Source organism: Crinia signifera, chromosome 5, assembly GCF_055691185.1.
Source record: "Crinia signifera chromosome 5, ASM5569118v1, whole genome shotgun sequence".
Lineage (NCBI taxonomy): Eukaryota > Metazoa > Chordata > Amphibia > Anura > Myobatrachidae > Crinia > Crinia signifera.
Genome location: NC_139221.1, coordinates 117,146,383 through 117,165,692, shown reverse-complemented (window position 1 = coordinate 117,165,692; position 19,310 = coordinate 117,146,383). Strand labels below are relative to the sequence as shown.

The 19,310-nt window shown below is 41.5% G+C and overlaps 1 protein-coding gene across 10 annotated transcripts in view; it reads left to right on the top strand.

Moving 5' to 3' along the window:
• Window positions 1–19,310, top strand: part of PHACTR1 (phosphatase and actin regulator 1) — a 320,938-nt gene that overhangs the window by 202,892 nt on the left and 98,736 nt on the right. For all 10 annotated transcript variants that reach the window (XM_083187909.1, XM_083187905.1, XM_083187902.1 and 7 more), the window contains one exon: window positions 15,286–15,450. In XM_083187909.1, the coding sequence (XP_083044035.1) occupies window positions 15,286–15,450 (165 nt within the window). The remainder of the gene's footprint in view (window positions 1–15,285; window positions 15,451–19,310) is intronic.

Here is a 19,310-nt window from a genome sequence, read left to right as displayed (position 1 = left end):
GAGCGAGTACATCACACAGAGACTTCATTATTGGGACATCGGTATTTATCAGATAAGGGCTAAAGGTGAGCTACCCTGTACTGTTACACATCGCTGTATAGTGTGTGGAGACATGCACAGGTGCTAGTATGTGTCAGTTGTGTGATGTAGGAAGAGGATGGATGTGATGAGAGTTTTGAAGGTCAGGAGGAGGTGTCTCAGAGGTACACCTCTAACAAAGTGCCAACATCATCTAGTTGCTTCAGGCACAATTATGTCTGGAGATGGATGATGAATGAGGTCCCAGAGATTCTTACAACTGTGTAAAATGTTGGGAAGTCAGAGCTACAAGATAGCAATTGATTTCTGACAAAGCTTTATCTTCAAGGCTTAATTTCCTTTGCAGAGCAAATTAATTTATGAAGAGCTGGCTCTAATTTGCCATTGGAGTGACTGCATTGTCACCTGGTTTCAAGTCCATGTTGTGGATTCCCTCATTATCAAAGTAAGAGGCCACAAGTAAAGGTGGAAGTCCGGAAGAACCAAGTAGCTAATCAATTGCGCAGTATGTTTATTATTACTGGTGTGTGTAGACTCAACTACGTCTGACAGCCAGCTCTCAGGAAATTAGAGATTTAACAACAGCAACCGCTAAGTGATTTGCAGTATTAAGAATGATTCATTTATCCTTGGAAGCAGTGAGAGAAACATATTACAAAGGGTTTTCAGCTGGAGTAATTAATAGGTAAAAATAGTGATTATTAGCCTATAACTACAACAATTTATTTCCAGCAGCATTTTAGCAGGTGCAGCTTACAGTACTTATTGTGGATTTCTCTCTGATATGTCACTCAAATGATCCTATCCTATATAATAAAGGGCTAACTCTGCTCCTCACCACTATGTGGGGATCCAAGTGTTTTGCACGCTAGCAGCCACTAGATAGTGCCCGACACAGCAATTCAAGTGTTGCCCGGTTTGACACACAGCTGCTAGCTTTAGTTACTTGCTGGTAACTAGCCTGGGAATAAGGAATACTTGGAAACATTATAGATGTCTTTGATACGGCAAAACTTTGTATAAAAATAATTTCAGAAATGTATTTCTGTACATAAAGTGAATTGCCATGTTTAGCTATAAATTTATGTAGGTAACTTTATGGTACTGGTTGGTGATAGCTGTGACAAGATAGGCCATTATTGTCCGCAAACCATTATTTTACTAGAGGTATAGCATAATATGTTATCATGTAACTTACTGTACATGACAAATTTTTTTGTCAAAATAATATTGCCTAACCTGTTTATTGATGTATCCTATTTGTGTAGCAATGCATTGAGTTATTGAAAAACATTTACATGTTTTGTACATAAATGTATTATATATAGGAGCAAAAGAGTGTTATTGATCAGTTTATCTCCAACAGCTAATGTCATATAAAGATAGCTTTAGCCAGACCCTCTATAGTGGAAGCTTTGCAAGACAGGGATCTTCTGATCCCTCCCAGGCAGGCTACATGCTCCTCCCCTATCTTACCCTCTGATGCAGTGCTAATAACATATTATATTAGGGATGCATGCAGCTGGATTAAATAATACTAAACCACCGGCATGCCTGAATTGTGGCACGGCAGTACATGGAACTTTAGTGATAGTGAAAGCTTTCATTAGTAGTAGGCTCTACACCAGTACAACATGTCTAAATGTGACATATACTAGTGCGATTTGGACAATTTTCACTCAATTCCGATGCATTGGGACAAGAAAGTGCATGAAAAGTGTCAAATCGTATATGTTTTACCTCTGATCCTATCCAGTACGCGGTCCCATGCACATTGATAGGAGCCGGAGATTGCCATGGCTGCCACAAACATTGATCAGATCCCACAGCCATGACTGGACTTGCATACGATAAATTGTAGAAGTAAGCAGAGGCATACTGGATTTTTTATATCGAAAAGGCATTAATCATTTTGGATAAAATATTTAGTTGTAAATGTAGTAGAGAACAATATGGGATCAATATGATAGAAGCTAGAAGGAGCAATGTTGCAGTGTACAGATGGTGATTTCAGTTAGTTAACCAAGTGTATACTGATAGGGTACCATGCCATCACTTTAGATACTGCCAGTACCTACATTTTCATTTAATACACATTTGCAAAGAAATTACTGATTGGTAGAGAAACATGTCAGATGCCGGCTTTATTTAGTTATTATATAAGCAACATGCACAATCTTTAATTCCCATTCTTTAACATTGATTTTTGGGACTATACTAATTTACTGAGCTCTAATCTATTCATTTGTTTGAGACACAGAGATTGCTTTTGTTAGTCCCACATGGGGGTGGGGGGGGGGGGGGGGTGGGGGGGCATGGCAGCTGTGCAGAATGCCAGTCTCTACTGAAAAATAAAAGTAAAATAAAAATAAATAAATAAAATGGGGCACAATGCTCACCATTTAGGGGACTACTCTTGGTAAGTGAGCTGAAATTTTCTGTAAATAGTTCCCATAATTCCTGCTGTGAGTGGGATCTACGTTCTCCAAGTAGACAGTTAATAGGACAACACCATCTTGTCCACATGCATTAGGTCGATAGTTATAAAAGGTCAAAAGATGTTAAGGTCAACGGGGTCAAACGGTCCACATGAAAATGGTCAGCACACAAATGGCCAAAACACTTCCCCCCCCCCATTTTTAGGGGTGAAATCTTGTATGTTTGGTAATATGTCACCACCATTGGCACAAATCGGCACAAATGTGTACTCTCACAGGCTCGCTTAAGAGTAGGTGGCTCTCTTCACTACAATTGTGTCCCACCATGGTGTCAACCATTTGTGTGTTGATCGTTGTCATATGTCAGTCTTTTGTAGCCATTGTCACTGTCAACCTTTCATCTGTCAACATTTTGTACCTGTTGACCTAATACATGTCGACTAAAAGTGTCAACCTATGACTGGTTACCTAGACAGTGTAGATCGATCATCTGTATACTCTGTGAGTACATTTACTGCTTTATCACTGATTGCAAACTGGATGATCTAATCTGCTCCCATCTTGAAAAAAATATGGTTAAGATGTATATGCGAATATTTATACTGTATATATGTATGTCTGAAATATGGCCATTTTTAGTATGTTAGGGGCACCAGCCAACCATTCACAAGGCGGGATTTGGTGGACTCGCAACCAGAATAACCCCCAGTATCTGTACACATTAGACTTTTCTAGTTTTGGTTTGTATTATTGTGCCTTTAAATCCATTGGTTGAAACTCTTTGGACTCTCATCTCCTGCAACTTTTGCAAGCTAGACTGGGTCACTAACATTATTAAATACTTATTTATCTGTTTATGACTATTTAGCACAATGGCACTTTATCTTAGGTTTTGCATATAGATTTTGTTTTATTAATGTTCAATGAATTTGCATCATTGAGAGTGACACCTTTGCTTTCTGATGGTTCTCTGTATACAACCTTTGTGTAATCTACAAAATGATTCAAGCAATTTTATAAAATTTCCTTCAGGCTATGGCCCTGATTCTTGTTGGCTTGCAAAGAAGCGTTAGTTCGCTGCTTTTCAAGCCTTGTAGCACTGCCCGCCATGCGACAAAACACCCGCCCCTCTTTACTTGCCGATTTTCCCTGTAGCGCTGCAAATGGATGTTTTGCGTAAACGCCCATTCGCAGCCTTGCATGGGTGGCCGAAATCATGGGATGTTCGCCGACCATCGAAAGATTTTTGAAGCGCTCGCTAATCCACTGTAAATCACTCTGGTGCCTTAGATGAGCAGCACCCTGCTCCGTGGCATCCGGTGACATCAGCGGCCCACCAAGAGAAGGCAGGTAGCCACCTCCACGCATGGGGATGCCCAGCGTTTTCCTGGGCGAATGCAGCATTTTCTTGGGTAGGCCCAGGAAACACAAAACGTTTGCATACGAATGCCCCCTGCCCACCTCCTCCTCGCTGCAAGCACCTCGGAGACTATGCAAGTCTCAGAAGGCGCTCGCAGTGAAGACCTGCACATGTGCATAAACGATTATGCGCATGCACAGGTAGTAAACATTGGTCACCATTGCGAATTCGCAAATTAGCGACCAGATGAGAATAATGTCCTATGTGTATGAGGTGTGAAATATGAAACATAAATGCATTCTTTGGGTAGACCTGCATCCCGTCCCAAGATATCTCATTATGTTATGCAATTATTCCAAAATACAGAAAATACTTCTGATATGGTAGACTCAACCTGTACTATATGTATGTATCCATCGTATTTTTTGTCCTGAATATGAAAGCTTGTCATTGTCTAAACTGGGAATGAATGCTGTTTACGTACTGAAATTGTGAGTGTTTAAATTATTTATAATTAAGCAAGCTTACAATTAATTTCCAGGCTATGGGTAGTATTTGAGTGTCAGGCTGTGTGGTCTATTGGTAACAAGTTATTTACCTACTAACATACCAGAAAGCTGACCTATTTCCTTTTGCAGTAGCCAAAGCATTTTAACGGAACATTAGTTTTGTGAGTGAGGACTTGAGATTATAGGGAGATTTGTACTTAAAGATAGATAAACTAATCAATATTTCATTAAAGGGGAACCACTGGGATACTTTAATTGAGAAAGGTTGTGGGTAGAAGAGTTGTCATCCATCAGTAAATGTATTGATGGTACAAAAATAAAATTTTCACCCATCAATGAGAAAAAAAAAACACACACACACAAATGAATGCACACACATGCACACATAGAAAGAATGACAGGTACTTGTGTATTATCACGGTGCCCAATTATCATACGTACGCTACCGTAGTGAAATCGCATCGCATGAGTGGCATGAATTTATATAGTGCCAAGAATTTAGAATTCTTGAGCTAAATTTTTTTGCTTCCATTTCCAGTAGTTTTGATACCTACCTTTGTTTTTTTTGTAAAATTGTGAGTAAAAATTATTGGTTGGCAATCCATGTTGATAGTGTAACATAAATGAACGAACGTGAAAATGTTGTTTATAAATCACAATAGATGAGAGAATTAACCATTGTGTGCCTCAATTTTTCTAGGTGCACTTGCACACAGTCAGGGATTTTGTAGGATTATACTTAAGTGTATGATTAACCAATCATACAAAACAGGTAGCCAGCTGTAGGTTGAAACACAGTCATTATATTAAACAGAAACAGCTGTGTAGTGGGCTTAAAGTTCGGAGAGGAACAGCTAAACTCTACTACAAAGGTAGTGTTATGTAACACCGTTTCATGTCACAGGTCAAACACCATGGCAAGACACAAATCAGCATGGTCTCTTCCATGCAAAGGATTTAAAGCAGACTAGGGCTTCAAGATTGCTGTTCAAGTTCATTTGAAAAAAAAACACCAAAAAAGGGTAACATTGAATAAAAAAGTGCATCTGTTGCAAGACACATCATGCTTACTTCCCTTTGAAGATATCTAGAAGGGCCAGCAGCTCAAAACTGGCAGAAACCATTGGGACCCAGGTACACACATCTACTGGCCAGCAGTGGTCTCCATGGCAGAATTGTGGCCAAAAATGCCATACCTACGACATGGAAACTAGTCCATGCACCTCAGCTATGCACAAAACATAGTAACTGGGGTGCAGAAAAATGGCAGCAGGTGCTCTGCACTGATGAGTGCAATTTGGAAATATTTGGCTGTAACAGGAGGCAGTTATTGGCCGAAGGGTTGGAGACCGGTACAATAATAGTGTCTTCAGGCAACAGTGAAGCATGGTGGAGGTTCCTTACAAGTTTGATGATATACTGTACAGTATTTCAGCAAAAGGAGTTGGGGGTTTCGTCAGCATTAATAGTGTCCACAGTGCAGATTAACAAAGGCAGATACTTATCCATTATGCATGACCACCAGGGAGAAGTCTATCATTAAGAACTATCATTAAAGAACTATCTTCAGTGTTAAGAAGAACAAGGACTCCTGGAAGGGATTAGATGGACTCCACAGAGCCCTGATCTCAGCATCACCGAGTCTGTCTGTGCTTACATTACAAAAAGGAGTTTTATATGCCAACCCATGCTTCAGTCCAAACGGTTAAATAATATGTATTGTGGTACTAATTAAATCACTTGTCTTCAAACATGGATATACATAAAATTTTGACTGTAATAGCAGAATTTTTACTTTATTGAAACTAGAGATAAAAATCCCATATTTTTAATCATTTTGATAAAAGTTTTTATGACGTTAAAAGGAGCAGGAGGATCAACAAGAAGCCACAATGATGTATTATTTTTAAACTGCCCGCTCAAACACCTCTTCTACATTTTGTGGTATATAATTAGTATATGTGGTACTAAGGAGGAACACCCATGCCATAAAAACAAACACAAAAAGTTGACTGAGATGAATGTAATGCAATGTCATGATGTGAGGAGAAGAATATAGGTATTGGGAAAGCTAAGTTTCGAAGAAGCAACGGAACAGTAATCAAATAAAGTAAAATTGTGCAGTCAAACACCTGTTTATTTGATACAAAGTTATGACTGTACCAAGTCTGTAGGTGAAATAATGTGCAGTCTCAGTTCTAAAAAAAAAAAGTGCAATTGTAAACCCAAAACATGTTACTCTTTATTTCACCAATACTATTATTAACTGAATGAAGTATATGTAAGCATGTTATGTTATGCTCTGTTATGCATTATATTGTTTAATGCAAAGCATTATACATCCATAATCTAATTTTGTTTTAATGATTATTATACTATGTATGACACACATAGCTAAACACAAATTCTATGGAATGTTGAAACTAGACAATGTTTGTGTTGGGGAGCATAGAGGAGGATCATTTATTATGGTATGCAATACGCAACCACAACTTTACAACTAGTTGTCTGGATGGAAAGAGAATCTTTAGAAGTGTGGCCAGCTTTATATGTTCCTGAGGACTGGAGTTAGGAATCCTCATAAGATATAGTCAAACTGTACTTGTCCAAGCTATTAGTCTTGGAGGGTCATCTGTTACTGGTAGCGTTTAGTACTGCTGTTGTAATTTCAGCATTTTACATAACACCTTCTGTTTAACAATGTGCTTTTGTCAGTTGACAACGCCAGTAGGTAAAGCCTTACAATGTGCACATTGTTTATAGACTCAAATATATTACTGACATTAATACCACTTTTACACAATAACTGCCAGGTCGCACCTGGGTTTTTCGACTCTGTTCTAACCCGGATTTGGCAGTTGTTCCCTTTCACACCGTTGTCCCCTGGCATTATGGCAGGTGGGCGACGCCGGCCATGGCAGGCCCTGAGCCGGCACTTGGAGATGACATAATCTCCAATGGGTTGGCAAACCTGCCAGCCGGGACTCCCACAATGCCGACCGACACGCTGGGCTTCCCCTAGCCTCTGTGCGCCCCCAGCTTCATTCTTTGAGGTGAATGAATACCGCATACAGGCATCCATTCACCTCCTCCCAGCCTCTGCTCCTGTCTGCATAGTACTGGAGACAGCAGCAGAGGTTGTACACGGCCCCTGCCCAACCTCCGGACTGACCACAGTGCGCTGCAGTCCAGAGGTATGGGCTTCCCTATTGGTGCAAATGGGTCCCGGGACCGATGACCCTGGTTACCCATTAATATAGCCGCTAATTCCGGTATGCCCCGTGTCGGACCCTGAGCATTTGCCGGGTCAGACACCCAGGAACAGGATCTGAGTTATTTTTTTTTCCCCAATTACACCAAGCCCCGGCCCGGAGTGGAGCAGCAATAACCTTGGTCAAGGCTCTGGTTTAAAAGGGGTATAAAAGGTCCATGTTACCAGGAATGGCCTTTGGTGGAGTCCAGCAATGGTTAATCCCCTGATTGTGGTATAAGTGTTGAACTGATGAGATCTTGGTAGTCATTATAGGAGTGTGCTGACACATTTCATTTTAATTTAACAATTCAATCACTTAAAATCCAGAGAAATTAGTAAGCATATGTAGTGAGAATGATTTGTAATCACATTTCCATTAAACAATTTCATCCAGAGATGACCTGTGCTCTTTAAGTAGCTTATTAATGTTAACACCACATCATGAAGCGTACTCTGTCTTTTGACTCAAATATTACATTGCTCTCAGTCGTATGTTGCTATGGAAATAGATACAAAAGGAAAATACTGTACTTTTATAAAAAAAGTACGCTTAGAAGTTATGCTGGGTACACACTAGTATATGTGTGTACCTGGCGATATTGGTAAAGGTGGGGACCTGGCGCAGTGACAGCATTGGTAAGTGTATACACACCCATGCTGGCAGGATGGGGGGGTGGGCGACAGTGGGGGAAGCGACAGGGTGAGCGGGGGCCATGCTGCAGCTGCCCCTACCATGCCGGATTGCGCATTAGATGGATGGATTGCGCATACTAGACGAGAAAGTAAAATATATCAATCAGAAGGGCCCTTCTGTCTATTTTGTATGAGGCTTTAGTTTAAGGACAGCTTACAACCACAGAACAGTTACAGAACTTGAAGTTATACTGTATTATGAGGAACTCGTTTTAAAGTTTCAATTACCTTGGTCCTTTTGGCGCATAACAAAAATATTGGTCTTTTCGAGTACTTATAAATCCAATCAGTATTGCTATATATATATATATATATATATATATATATTAGTATACAGATGGCTGACAAACAATGTCTAGGTCGACACTCAATAGCTTGACAATATATGGTTGACATGGTCAAAAGGTTGACACAAACAATAGGTCAGCGTGGCTATGATTGACACATTAAAGGGACGACATGAGTTTATGGGTTAATCTTTTTAGTTTTTCAAACTTTTTCATACTTTCCGTCCATGTAGACCGATTGGGAAAGGAATTTTTCCAGGAACAAATCAAGATTTTAAGAATGAATGAATGATTGTGCAAGAACAAGAACCTATAAGAGCTGCACCAATAATTGATGATGGAGCTGGGGGGAATATAGAGAAATTGGCGTACATACAAAATCAGAGATAGAGAGAAAAAGAGATAGACTGAATATGTAGAAAGACGAGCGAATCAGAATATCCCCCAAGTGCTATGTAGTGTATGGCTTCCAATAATATCAATATAATCACTTCTGACATGTGCACTAGAGCAGGAGCAGGTCACATGCACAGTGGTTGGACCTACTGTACTAGGATCTGGATCTGCCAGTAATGATGAGGCTGCCTGTAAACTGCCTTTGTTTTACAGGCAGACTCATAAGGCTCCTTACTGGACACTCCTCCTCCACTCCATATCATCCTGACTGCAGCCCTCGTATCTCGTGGTGAGGTCAGAGTTTAATAAAGGGACAATTGGTGGAGGGATTTAAGGATTAGAAGCTTGAATTGAATTCTGGAATGAATAGGAAGTCGGTGCAGGGATAAGCAGGGTAGTGTACTAGATGTGGAGGAGAGGAGTTGCAGATGAGGTCGTTTAGAAAATATAACATTTATTTGTTGCTATGTTGGTGTCTCAAAATGGCAGCATTGAATTAAATTATTCAGTCAGAAACATAACTTCACAAACATTCATAAAGTATATGTGTGAATATATTGTAACAAATGCCATAATATAGCACATATCTCATGCTAGAATCTCATAAAGTAGACATGCATACTCACTGCTGTTTTGGAGTATTCCACAAGTTCTGTTCTCCATGCAAAGTCTCAGTCATACACAATATACAAATGCCATATATAAAATTAATGAGCATAGCTTCCACTTGTGTTCTAGTCACATTGCATTGGGACTATGATGCATTTTTGGTAAAAAAAAAAAAAAGACTCACAAAGCAAGGGGTCTACTACACTCACAGGGCCTCCACTTTTTGGGAGTGACGAAGCTACAGTGCCTGGTCTGCATAATCTGATGGGTGATTCAGCCAGCCAATGCTGACTTAGGTGATATGATGCTGCGTCCTCAAGGCAGCAGAGAATCACACATGTACACAAGGGGCATATACTTATACTAGATGCTTCCTACTGCATTAATGTACTGTATGTAAGCATCGGTACTTGTGTATTATCACGGCGCCCGCGAAATCGGCCGCAAATCGCATGCCAAAATCGGATGCGATTTAGCGGCCGATTTTCAGCCTATTTTCCGTGATTTCCTGCCGATTTGCATGCTATTCCATCCTTGCACACCCCCACTATCCAAGTTAGGTACTTGTTTCCTAGCACGGCGCCCCCCGATTTCCCTCGCTGTGCATCACATCGCATGCAATATAGCGGCATGCAATGCAATGCGATTTTTAATTGTACAAGCACCCTGATGTTAAAAGCACCCCCATTGTCAACGCCACCCCCACTATCAATGCCAACCCGAAGCATGGAGAGCGCAGTGAGCCCGCAGTGAGCCGCGTGGGGAGGCGGTACGCGTCCTCCGACCTATCCACGTCGGCGTGGAGTTGATTTTAGATAGTGTGGTGAGCGCTCGCCGCACTTTGAACATTAAAAAATCAACTCCACGCTGACGTGGATAGTGGGGGTATGAAAAGGGTGGAGGACGCGCACTGCCACCCCTCGCGGGCACGCTGCGCTCGCCACGCTTCGGATTGCCGTTGATAATGGGGGTGGCGTTGACAATGGGGGTGTATTTAACATTGTAAGTACCCATCAGGGTGGTTGTACAATTAAAAATTGCATCGCATCACATGCCATTTGCTGGCATGAGATGCTATGCGATATTTAATTGTACATTCTGGGTCATTTACCCGAATATCGCATCACATCGCATACCTTCGCATATGGTATGCCATGGTATGCGATGGGCGCCGTGCTAGGAAACAAGTACCCCAAGTTAGCCCAGAGCGTGGCGAGTGGACGCGGTACGCGTCCTCCCAACCTGTTCATACCCCCACTATCCACGGCGGCGTAGAGTTGATTTTATAAAGCGTGGCGAGCGCATCGAGCCACCAAGCCCGAAGCCCAAAGCGTGGCGAGCGCAGCAAGCCCCGCGAGGGGGACGTGGAATACACGTGAAGCAATCCGTGTCCGCCCGCCATGCTTAGGGATCGTTTTCCGCGTGCCCTCGCGGGGCACGCTGCGCTCGCCGTGCTTCGGGCTCAGTGGCTCGCTGCGCTCGCCACGCTTTATACAATCAACTCCATGCCGACGTGGATAGTGGGAGTGTGAACAGGTCGGGAGGACACGTATCGCCACGCTTCGGGCTGACTTGGATAGTGGGAGTGTGCAAGGATGGAATAGCATGCAAATCGGAAGGAAATGGCGGAAAATCGGCCGCGAAATCGCATCGCGGATCAAATCGGGCGCTAAATCGTATGCGATATCGTATACAATTTTGGGTACTTGTGAGTTATCCGGGCTGCCGATTTCTAAATCGGGTCGGATCGGGCACATCGCATCGCATCGCATGCGACCATCGGATGCGATGCGATGCGATGACCCGATTTTTCCATAGGAATCAATGTTAAAATGGACTGAGTCCATTTTAACATGGAATTCAATGGGAAAAAGGGGTCCTTTTCATACCCCTACTATCCAAGTGGGCATGGAGTTGGATATAAACCTGTGGCGAGCGTAGCGAGCCACCGAGCCCGAAGCGTGGCGAGCGGACACAGAATACCGTCCCCTCGCGGGGCTCGCTTCGCTCGCCACGCTTCGCTCGCCACGCTTCGGGCTCGGTGGCTCGCTACGCTCACCACAGGTTTATATCCAACTCCATGCCCACTTGGATAGTAGGGGTATGAAAAGGACCCCTTTTTCCCATTGAATTCCATGTTAAAATGGACTCAGTCCATTTTAACATTGATTCCTATGGAAAAATCGGGTCATCGCATCCGATGGTCGCATGCGATGCGATGCGATATCGCATCGCATCGCATCTGATTGTATGCCTTAACTTAAGGCATACAATCAAAAAATCGGCAGCCCAGATAACTCACAAGTACCCAATTTTGATAAAATCGGGTGCTGTGATAATACACAAGTACCTAAGCATCTCTGCTGCTTCCTAGTAGGTTGCAGCAATGCTTTTTCCAACCACATCTAAATCCCCACTGTGGTATCAGGGGTAAAGTTTCTAAAAATGAAAAGGTGATGTTGCCCATAGTAACCAATCAGATTCTGTCTATCATTTCTGAATTGCATCCTATAAAATTATAGACAAAATGTGTGGTGTCCTGAACACAAGCTATTTCTGGTGCTTGTATATATATTTATCCAATCAATTTGTTTTTTTAGGATTATATATAGTTTGAATGGTTGATAAAGTGCAATAGTAACGTATATCGGTATTTATAATGGTAACATATACAGGTTGAGTATCCGGTATCCGGACATCCCTTATCCGAATTATTCCAAAAACCGTGGTTTTTGGAATCATTCGAATTTTTTTTTTTTTAACCCCCTAACCCTCTTTTCATACTTACCAAGTCCCCCGGCGTCCACAGCAGGCCTCCGGCATCTTCTCCAGGGTCTCCAGCGGTCCCAGGAATGACGTCACCGGTGCGCGCGCACACTCGCTCAATGCATTCCTGGGACCGCTGGAGACCAGGAGAAGATGCCGGAGGCCTGCTGTGGACGCCCGGGCACTGCGCGGACGCCGAGGGACCACCGGACACCATCAGGGGACAGGTAAGTATGGCTACAAAAATATATTGCAAAAAATGGGGGAGAGGGAAAGAGGACTCTTGTTGTGGGGCACTCTTGTATCTTATCTTAGATACAAGAGTGCCCCACAACAAGAGTCCTCTTTCCCTCTCCCCCATTTTTTGCATTGTATTGGACTCAGGGGAGCACCACCAATACACAAAGACCTCTAACCCGGACAGGGACATTACGTCTAGTAAAAGTTGGTTCCAGGTCACTCAGACCGAATCCCACCCTAAGGTGAAACGGGTCTTCCTTGACTCATTTCACAATAGGTGGGCTCAACCTTGTGCGGTTCCCAAAACCCCTTCTTCTTTACAAAAATATATTCCCAAAACCGGAAAATTCCCCTATCCGGAATGCTCGTGGTCCCGAGCATTTCGGATAAGGGATACTCAACCTGTATTGGTATTTATAATAGTAAAGTATAATAGCCTGCTGCATGTGGCCAAGAAGTACTCGGCAGGTCCTTCAATCACAGGAAACAGACAAAGAAAGATAGTATATGGTCACTGCAAGTTTGCTAAATACTTCAATTTATTTGGTTCAGATTAATTTGTTGGGTAAACCATGTCTGCATACACAAAAATTGGTTAATGCGTAATACTTAAATATAAAAATATATAATTTTTAATTTTTTTTGTGGAGTACTATAACAGTAATTTAATTAAATTGCACAATGAAGGATAATAAATATATATATATATATATATATATATATATATAAAAATTTCCTATGCATATATATTTTATTCTGTATTGTGCAATTTATGTAAATTCCTAGTTAGTTTGTCGAATAGTCCTTGACAATTTTGTGTCTTCAGCACGTACATCAGTTAATCAATTAATATGTATTCAATAAATTAGATTTATTTAACTATATTTTGAATAGATTGATATCACTGACAGATACATGGAAAAAGGGGCTCCTTGCAGAATTTTATTACTAAACAACAATTGCACAATTAGGGCAGTTAGTTTCACCCTTGTTAAATGACTGTACACAAACTGTGACTCCCATTCCCAAAAGGCAATAGATGGGATTATGCCGCAAATTTTATTGATTATTCTTCTATACTTGGTTGGGTAGAGGCTTCAAAAGATATATCATTGAATACTGTAAAATATGTTTAAACAAAGGCAGGAAATCACCAGCCACATTAATTATAATGCAGATAGGGCAGCAGTAAAATATACCTCAACATTTGGATTTGATGCAAGGTTCACGTGATCAATGGACAGTTATTTCCCATCACTGCGTTCTGCTGGGCACACACTGGGTAATATATCATTAACGATATAGACAATATCGATATTGTTAACTATATATATTGCCAATCTTCCAGTGTGTATGCTCGATGATGTTATCGACCCCCCCTGTCGTCTGTAAATGCAACTCAATCTTCAGTATCTACTCAACAATTGCATGTACGGGCGGTGGGCGAGTGGCGTCACTTACCCATATCGTTACCAATATCGATCAGGGTTTATGCACTATATCGTGACTCCTTCGGCACCGCCACTATAGTTAACATTATCGGCGGTGTGTACCCAGCATTCGGTAGCATCACGCTGCAGTCCAGGAATACCAGCAGGGGCGGCCAGAATTAATTTTGGGGCAGTACAGAGGGTGTAATGGTTAGCATTACTGCCTCACAGCACTGAGGTCATTGGTTTGATTCCCACCATGGCCCTTATGCTGTGTACACACGGTCCGATTTCCTTTCCGATGTTGACGATATAGTCAACATCGGATCGGCATCGGATCAACATCGGATGCAGATCGCAAGGGTGCAGAGATTGTATATTCCTCCAGGTACTCCGGTTGCCTCCCACAATCCAAAAATATACTGGTAAGCTAATTGGCTCTCAACAAATTAACCCTAAAATGTCTGTGTGTGCATGTACAGTATATAGGGTAGGGAATATAGATTGTAAGCTCTACTGGGGCAGAGACTGATGTGAGCATTCAAATATTCTCTGTTCAGCGCTGCGGAATATGTGTGCGCTATATAAGAAACTGTTCATAATAATAATAATAATAAAGGCTACTGGTTGTGGAAGACTGTAGAAAGATGACAGAGCCAAAATGTTGAACCTTTATGTGTTATAAATGGAATTAAAAGTTTGGGTCCTCATTTGAATAATATCACAGTAACCATAATGGTATCAAACCTGCTATAGAAATAAACAGATAAAATACACCTAATTATTTCGATTTTTGCTGAGTGGTGTTTATGAAATCATATGCATTACTCATGTTGCTGAATCCATTGTGAGATAGAGAAAGAATTCCTTGGCTGCCTGTCCACTGTGCTATCGTTTTGCTAGCACATCAGTTTTTAGGTTGCATAAATACATTTCCATCATTCTGTCTGCATATCTGCATTCCTTTGTCTCCTGTACTCCTTAACCTGTCAGCACTACCCCGCCCCCTTTTCTTTTTTATCATGAACGATGACACATTGAAATAAATTAGACATGGGATGCACAGTGTCCTTCAGGAAATTAGTTTTGGTCTTCAAAATCAGCAGTGTCTGATTGGCAATGATGTGCCTTCATTTTGATGTTCATTGTTTGAATTAAAATCTGCTTTCCATCTAAGCTCTTATTTCTTATTACTGTTACCATATAGTACTGGATCTGAACATGTGAGAGCCTTAGTTACAGTCCTGCATGTCTTGTATTTTCAGCTGAGGAAGTGGAGAGACTGGCTGCAATGCGCTCGGAGTCTTTAGTACCTGGGACCCACACTCCACCTATCAGGAGAAGAAGTAAATTTGCCACTCTAGGAAGACTATTTAAGCCATGGAAATGGAGAAAGAAGAAAAGTGAAAAATTTAAACAAACATCTGCAGGTAAGATCTTCTATAGTGCTCATATTATACAGGGAGTTCACAAAGTCCTTCCGCAGAGAGCACCATCCCTGGCTGCAGGGGTATAGGTCATAGAGTCGACTCCATTTGGGTCGACATACTTTGTGTCGATCGTTGAAGGTCGACAGGGCTTAGTTCGACTCCCGATATAGGTTGACATGGCTATGGTCAACAGGGTTTGACACAAGCATTAGGTCGGCAATGGGAAGGTCGACAGTCAAAAGGTCAACATGAGTTTTTCATTCCGAATGTCAACATGGTCAACATACACACCGCCTAATTGTACTGCTAAGCTTGACATGCATCGGGCATTATGTTTGGCCACCACGCTGTAGCGGATGGCAGGCTATGAAATACAGCCTGTTGGCACCTTTCGGCTACAAAAAAAAGTGTCAACCTTTTGACTGTTGACCTTCCCATTGTCGGCCTAATGCTTGCATCGACCTTCCAACCCTGTCAACCTTAGCTATATCCACCTAAGCCCTGTTGACCTTCGGTGGTCAACTCAATGTATGTCGACCTTAATTGAGTCGACCTATTGACCATTTCCTGGCTGCAGAACAGCTGCAACTGTGGGAGACCAGAGAGGGACAAACCCTGTGGGTATGTACATTGTGGGGCAGATGTATTAAGCTTTAACAAGAGATAAATCCAAGGGTGATAAGGAGAGATAAACCTCCAGCCAATCACCTGCTAACTGCCATGTTACAGGCTGTGTTTGAAAAAAGTCAGTAAGGAGCTGATTGGCTGGATGTTTATCTCTCCTTATCACACTTGCATTTATCTCTTGTTAAGGCTTAATACATCTGCCCCACAGTGTGTGCTGTATACATGTATGTAGATAATTACTTCACAGATTCTGTTTTCTTTCATGTAAATAAAGTGTACAATTATGTTGTAATATTAATTAGCCTACATTCTCTGCAGGGACTTGCTTAGAACACAGGACTATTTGTACTCCTTGTATATATGGGAATGACACACTGCTGGTGTAAAATGGGAGTTCTGTTGAAGATTGGATTTTGCCCATAGCAACTAATCAGAATCTACATATTTATTTTGCACCTTCTAGAACAGTGGTTCCCAACCTTTTTTCTCTCCTGTATCCCTTGATTAGGCTTTTCATTGATGAGTACCCCCTCCTCTCAATTTGAAATATAGACAGTACTTATGAGTGGAGTGGAAGTGAGCGGCATGCGTGTCCTTATGCATATACTTATATTAAGGCGTAACGGACAGGAATCGTGCCCTTCCGTGTCTGGCCGCTGGTTGTGTATTGTCTCCAGGGTTCCCACTTACACCTGTAGGATTAATGCCGCTGCTTCCTCCACCTGTGTCAGCGCAGGGCAGATGATTGCTGATGTCTGAGGGCAGCATGGGAAGCTCCCTGTGGATTGCTGGTCAGGCAAAAGCACGAGGAGACACTGATGATGCTGATGACGCTGAAGACAGAACCGTAAGTGACTAAACATGGTTCTTCTCCATAGCAATGGGTCTTCTTCTGCCATCTAAATTCTTTTTTTCATCTTCCGCCATTACCAATATTATTTTCAATAATACTGGTATGCAGAGTACCCCCAGGGGTACTAGTACCCCAGGTTGGGAACCACTGTTCTAGAAGATAGTAGATAGATTCTGATTGGTTGCCCATAGCAACATCCCCCATCTTGAATAGAACTCCTATCTTAGTAAATAAACACTGCTAAAATCCATTAATTTGCATCTTCCTTGCCACTTTTGATCTTACTGATCTAGAATCCATACTGGACCAGTTTCTCCCAATTTCTAGTCTTGCTGTAGTAAATAATCATATAGTACTTACTTAGTAGGTGTTAGGATTCTATGCATCGGGATCCTGTTGTTCTGACCACCTGCATCCCAAGTGCCATAATGCCTTTACCATCCACTGAGAACTGTTTAGCGCACCAGTTTTTCCCAATGGCCAGCTCTGCTGTGGTAAAGAAATAGGGGAAAAAATACCCCACATACACAAGTTAATGGGCCTTGTCTGTAGGCCAAAGGTTCCAGCAAACATATTTGGTAGATAAACACAAGCCATGACCCATTTCACCAAGAGCTTCAGCATGGAATTAGCAGACCATGGGGGAATATAGTTAAACTTTATAAGTTAATTGGAAGCAGAACCAGATTAGAGAAGACCTCTGAGGGTTATTTTGTTGGTGCACATTCAAACCCACGGGTGCAGCACATTAGCTCCTCTTACCCACATGTGGGTGGTTATACCCACTTTCTCTGATTTATGGCTGTTTCAACCACAGCAACAGGTAAGTGAATCTGTTGAGAGAAGGATTAAGTGTTAAGGGCCTAGTTAGGATAATTGGTTTTAATTATGAGAGTGAAATAGTTAGTGCTGTTCATGAGGTTAATAAGGGAAGTACTGTAATGAGGGGGCTTAATGAATATACAAATAATTCATGATATGGGGGTTAATAATTAATAATGGACATGACAGTGAATAGTAAATTATGTTGAATAAGTTTGCTATGGTGCAGCTGGGGAGGGTTTCATTAATGATATGGGTAAGTTGTTGCGTGGTGTTCACAAAATGGTGGTCAGTAGGAGGCTAACTTGGGTGCTCTGCAGATAATATTGTCACTGGGATGCTCAATGTATGAATTGGATTTTAAAAGGATGTTCAGTGTACTGTATGGCAGTCACTTAATATTATTTGTATGGTGATCAAAGGGGATGCACTCTATGGCAGTGACTGGGGGGTAGATTTATTAAGCTTGGTGAAGTGATAAAGTGTCTGGTTTTTATCACCGGTCAATCAGCTCCTACCTGTCATTTTTCAAACCAAGCCTGTAACCTCACAGGTAGGAACTGATTGGCCGGTGATAAAAACCAGACACTTTATCACTTCACCGAGCTTAATAAATCTACCCCTGGGTTCTTTGTATGAAGAAAGGAAAGATTGGGGATTTGCACTAGATGGTGGGAAAATTTTAATTTATTTAGCATTAGAATTCATTGGGGGTCATAACTGACCTATTCAGAAATTCTCTCACTATTGGTCACTTGTCACTATGGGGTCAATTCCCCTTACTATGTGTGTTTTGTGTGACGGTCAGTGGTGCAGCTCCGAGTTATAGCTAGTCAATTATCAACAAAAAACAAGAGAAAAAGAAACTCGGGTGGGGTGCACGCTAGACCCATCGAACTAATGTACCATAATACAGTTAAAACATTTTATTAAGAATACTTATTATATATGAATGTTTGTTCCCACAAAAAGAAGATTTTGTACAGTATGTTCATGCCTGAAATTCGCGAATATATGATGTAGATATTTGTATCTACAGTCTGCCAGTGGTTACTGTACCATTTCTGGACTCGGCTGTGCCTGTCGTTTCTACAGCATGCTGAGCGGTAATCCACCAGTTCAGTGGAGAACAGCAGCGGGTCTGCTGATCACGTGTGCGCACTACGTGATCGGCCTCCTGTGACATACGTTTCACTTAGGGCTTGTTCACATGGCACACGGTTTCTTTTTATCTTGTTTTTTATTATTTGTATGACGTTCAGGAATCACAATCCAGGAATATGTTAGGTAAAACTTTAATAGCATATACACTGATATCTCTAATGCAACTAATGTATAATTGCATGTTGATACCCTAGATACAGTTTGATAAAATGTTCATATATTTTTCTTTAGCTTAGATAACCTCTAGTACAACTAAATAAATTAAAATGTACACCTACACACAACATAGATGTAGTGGTGATACCTTTTTTTATGTTTTGCATATTGTATGGTGGTCTCTGAGGGTTATCTGTATTTTTATAATATATTACTTTGAAATTATATTTACCACTTT